Here is a 4,398-nt window from a genome sequence, read left to right as displayed (position 1 = left end):
GCAGCCCACCCCAGCACCCCCGCGGGGGCCACCTGCCCCGGGCACTGGGTACTTGCGGGTGGCAGTAGAGCCGGGAGGGGTCCAGCCAGGCGTAGTTGGGACCCTTGACGTTGGGGGCCATGAGCGCCAGGTACCAGCCCTTCTCCCGGGCAGCAGGGACGTGACACAGGTCCATGTGTGGGGACTGCAGGCGCTGCGAGCACTGAGCACGTAATGGAGGTGAGACTCCCCACCTGCAGCCCCCAAAGGGCTCCCTGTGGCACGGTGTCCCCCACCCTCCCCACCCACGCCCACACATGGGCACCCTGAGGGCCCAGTGTGCCTTTTTCAGCTCCGTACCTGGGTGCTGGTGGCGAAGCTGAGCCGAATGGGACCGTCACAGACAGCGACAGCTGAGCAGGGGCAGCCCCTGCAGCACTGGGCCCCTGCCAGTGCCCTTGGCCAGCTGGGCCCTGGGCTGCTGCCAGGCGGGAGCCCTTCCCATGGGCTGGGGATGCGTCCCAGCCAGGCAGGGTTGTGGTGGGGAGCACCAGGGTTGGGTGTTTGCACCCCGCAGGAGTGTCCCCAGCACTGGCTGCCTGTGCCAGCGGTGCCAGGGCATGGTGTGGGTGGCACAGTGCTCGAGGTACCCCATGGGCGCAAGGGTCAGCGAGCCAGGGTGATGCTCAGGGTGCTGCCTCTGCACTCCCCTGCACTCCCGAGGGATCTCAGTCAGTGCAGGGACTTTCTGAGACCACCATTTTGGGGTGTCCAGGCACTGTCCTCCCTGGCTGAACGCTGGCTCCCACAGCATCCCAGCTTGCCAGAGCTGTGTCTGGATTGTCAATGGGCTCCAAGGCCCGGAGCTGGCCAAGAGGGACAGACCTGGCAGCGTGCTGGGAATACCGGTGCCTTGTGGGCTGCCAGCCCGGCTGGGCATGAGGCACTGGGCTGTCCCATGAAAGGAACAGTGGGATGGGATGCAGGGCCACAGGGAACATCCATGGGATGGGATGTGGGGGTGCCATAAGCATTCATGGGATGGGATGTGGAGAGCATCTGCAGGATCAGGCATGGGGATGCAGAGAGCACATATGGGCTGGGATACAGGGCTGCAGGAAGCATCCGTGGAATGGGACTTAGGGATGCAGGGAGAGCATCATTCTCCTGTCGGGGCCACTCCGGGGCCGGGGCTTGCAGGGGGGAGTTGCACGTCACGGGGCGGGGGTTCTTGGGGACGGCTCGTTACCGGCCCCGGCACATCACCCCACCGGCTTGCCACAGCCAAACGGGCCGTCCCCGGGGAGGTGGTGAACCCCTTACCCGCGGGGCTGCCGGCGGGACAGTGCGCGGCTCCGGGGCGGTCCAGCACCCGGCCTCTGCGGGGGACCCTCCGCACGGTTGGCCGGGGCCGTGCCAAGCCGCTGCCGGGCCGCCCCGCGTGTGGCGGGCTGCGCGACTCTATAAGGCGGCCCCACGGCAGCGAGCGCGCGGTGCCATGTGCGCCCCGGGGCTGCTCCGCCGCCTCCGCCTCCTCCTCCTCCTTCTCCTCCTCCCGCTGGCAGTCGCCCCCGGAGCGGCCCCACCGGGACGGCCCCGCGCCCGCCGCGGGCTCACCTACCCCGGGACACTGTGGTGCGGCGCGGGCAGCAACGCGGATACCTACGAAGAGCTGGGTAAGGGCAGCGGGGTAGCTGCTACCTGTATCTTCCCAACCCATCCCTACCACCCCATCCAATCCCATCCCTCCCAGCTCTTCCTATTCCACTCCCTTCCATCTACTCTCTTTCTTTCCTTCCCATCCCATCTTTTCCCATCCCATCCCTTCCCTCTAGTTCCATCCCATCCCATCTCTTCCCATTCCATTCCCATCCCATTCCCAGTCCCCAGTGCAGTGCTGGGTAAGTCCCCACCAATCCTGATCCAGTTGCATCCCAGTGCTGATATACTCCAGTCCCCATCCCCATGCTAGTTCAATCCCTGTCTGCCCCAGTTCAGTCCCCAGCCAAGCACCAGTCCAGTCCCAGTTTCTCTCTGCCTAGTCCCTATCACAAGACTAATCCATCTTTGTGCTGGTCTAGTCTTGATCCACTCTTTGTCTCCAGCCTCATCTGTGGTCTATCCCACTCCCATTCCGGTCCCCATCCCAGTGCTGGTGCACTCTCAGTTGCTATCCTGATCCCAGCCTAGACAGTCTCCTGGTCCTGGTCCCCTTCCTGACCCCAGCCTAGTCCTAGTCTCATCCCCACTGTGATGCTGGTACAGCTCCAGTCCCCATTCCAGTGCTAGCCTTGTCCACACCCAAGCACCAGTTCAGTTGCAGTCCCTACCCATCCCACTATGATTCCAAGCCCAGCTCAGTCAAATCTAACCCCGATCCCAGTCCTAGCGCAGCTCAGCCCCTCTGCAGCCCTGATCCCAACCCCATCTAGCCCCAGCCCATGCACGCAGGCCCCTCAGCTCTGCCTGCACCTCCCTGCAGGGGAGCACCGGGACACAGACCGGTGCTGCCGGGACCATGACCACTGCCAGCACGTCATCCACCCCTTCACCGCGCGCTACGGGTACCGCAACCTGCGCTGGCACACCATCAGCCACTGCGACTGCGACCGCAGGCTGAAGGAGTGCCTGCGGAGGGTGAACGACACGGCCTCCCGGGCGGTGGGCCAGGCCTTCTTCAACGTCATCCAGGTGCCCTGCTTCGAGTTCACCTACAAGGAGGAGTGTGTGGAGCCCTACCTCTACGTCTGGTGAGTGGCTCCCACCGCTGTCCCCCCGCCTGGCCCCACTGGAGGTCACCTCACCTGGTGGCTCCTCTCTCTGCAGGTGCAAGGCGTACAACACGGTGGCCGTCGCAGTGCCCAGGGAGCCGCTGGGGCTGTACGAGTTTGGTGGGGAGCTCATCGACCGGGCAGCGAGGCCCAGGGGGGTCCCTCTGAGCCCCCCTTGGAACAGCGTGGGTGGAGGAGCCCTCCCTGAAGACCACCACGCTGAGACAGCCCTCAAGTCAGCCAAGAAAGAGAGGAAGGGGAAGAAGAAAGACAAGAAAAAGAAAGGAAAAGGTCTGAAAAAGAAAGGCCCTCCTGAAAAGGGGGCGCAGAGCCGTCCTGCACCTGCTGCCCCCGCTGATCCCTCTGCGGGCCACGACCCCTGGGCTCTGCTGCCATCCTGGGAGGAAGCGTCCAACACTATCCTGAGTGATGCCCCAGTGCAGAAGGGCTTAGGCAGGGAGCCAACACCAGCCACTCCATCCCCGGTCCCTACTGCCAGCGGGAAGGGGAGGAGGAAAGAGAGGAACAGAAAGAAGAGGCTGAAAAGCAAAGCTGAGTCCAAGCCCACACGAGAGTCCTGAGCCCCCCTTGTCCTGTGCGGGTCTTGGCTGTGAAATAAAGTTACATCTGCTCGAGCAGATGGTGCTGCCTCAGCCCTGTCTGTGGGGGAAAGGATAGCACTGGGGGTGGCATCCAGGGGAAATCCCGGGGCTGATCCCACAGGAGGGAAACACCCAGAGCTGGGTGGGTATTGAGGGGTTTGAGCTGTTCCTCACAGCTCCCACCATTGTCCTGAGCACTGGGGACATGAGTCATGCTCTGGCTGGGACACAGCTCCCAGACCCACACTGGCACAGGGCTGAGCCCCAGTTTTAGCTACCCTGCTATAAAGGGTTAAATTCCAGCTCCCCAGGCATGTTTTTCTCTGGAATTTCTCTGAATTGCACCACCCCAGCTCTCTCATCCTCTTAACTTGCTGCCCTTCCAGTGCTCCCACAACAGCACCGACTTCTTTTTTGCAGCCCCCAGCAATGGCTGCTCTGGGAGGAACAGGGCCTTGGCCCTCCCTGAAGGCTCCTCAAACGCCTACAAAAGCTCCTTAGCCTGGGACAATAGAAGCTTTTCCAGCCCTAGGACAAAGGCAGATACTGCCTGGGAAGAGCTGGGGCAGGGAATGCTGACTGTGTCTCTGCCTCGTGCATGGGGATTGTGCCTGGGCTCCTCTAGTGAGGAATTTGAGGGCCCAAGGACATTGCCTCCACTCCTCCAAAGTGCTTCTCAAGGAGGAGTGTGGCTCAGCCCCGAGTCCTGGTGAGGTGGCAGAAAGATCCTCCTGCACCAGCCTCAAATATCAGGACCAGAAAAAGCTGGAATTACAGGAGCTGAGCCCTGTCTCCTGTTTTGCCTCGGGAGATCAGACAGCACAGGGGTCAGAGAGCAGAGCTGCCTCATGCAAACCCTGCTGCTCTTGGAGGAGTGAACAGAGCAATCCCAAATCCCTGACCTAAGCGGATCACAGGAGCCCAGGGGGGAATACCAAGGTTGTAGGGAGGCATCACTCTCTGTCCAGTGCTGCTAATGGGAGCAAAGCCCCTGTGGCAGCCACAGCATCACAGCAGGAAGCACAGATCTGTGCCACGTGGGCAGC

General features: G+C 62.5%; 2 protein-coding genes across 2 annotated transcripts in view; both read left to right on the top strand.

Moving 5' to 3' along the window:
* Positions 1–396, top strand: part of RAB34 (RAB34, member RAS oncogene family) — a 3,114-nt gene extending 2,718 nt beyond the window's left edge. The window contains exon 7 of the mRNA XM_029961281.1: positions 332–396. Coding sequence (XP_029817141.1) covers positions 332–396 — 65 coding nt within the window. The remainder of the gene's footprint in view (positions 1–331) is intronic.
* Positions 397–1,313: 917 nt separating this feature from the next.
* Positions 1,314–3,331, top strand: PROCA1 (protein interacting with cyclin A1). The gene is made up of 3 exons (XM_018076554.2): positions 1,314–1,655; positions 2,462–2,729; positions 2,806–3,331. Exons 1-3 carry the CDS (start codon positions 1,478–1,480, stop codon positions 3,329–3,331), a joined length of 972 nt encoding a protein of 323 aa, XP_017932043.2. The 5' UTR covers positions 1,314–1,477.
* Positions 3,332–4,398: the final 1,067 nt, after the last annotated feature.

The sequence above is a fragment of the Manacus vitellinus genome, unplaced genomic scaffold, assembly GCF_001715985.3.
Source record: "Manacus vitellinus isolate BGI_N305 unplaced genomic scaffold, ASM171598v3 scaffold_32_pilon, whole genome shotgun sequence".
Classification (NCBI taxonomy): Eukaryota; Metazoa; Chordata; class Aves; order Passeriformes; family Pipridae; genus Manacus; species Manacus vitellinus.
This window is presented reverse-complemented; position numbering and strand designations above follow the sequence as displayed.

Coding starts and splice junctions, on each gene's coding strand:
- PROCA1 (XM_018076554.2), top strand. CDS start 1,478: ATGTGCGCCCCGGGGCTGCTCCGCCGCCTCCGCCTCCTCCTCCTCCTT. Junction 1,656..2,461: donor GGATACCTACGAAGAGCTGG/GTAAGGGCAGCG, acceptor ACCTCCCTGCAG/GGGAGCACCGGGACACAGAC. Junction 2,730..2,805: donor GAGCCCTACCTCTACGTCTG/GTGAGTGGCTCC, acceptor CTCTCTCTGCAG/GTGCAAGGCGTACAACACGG.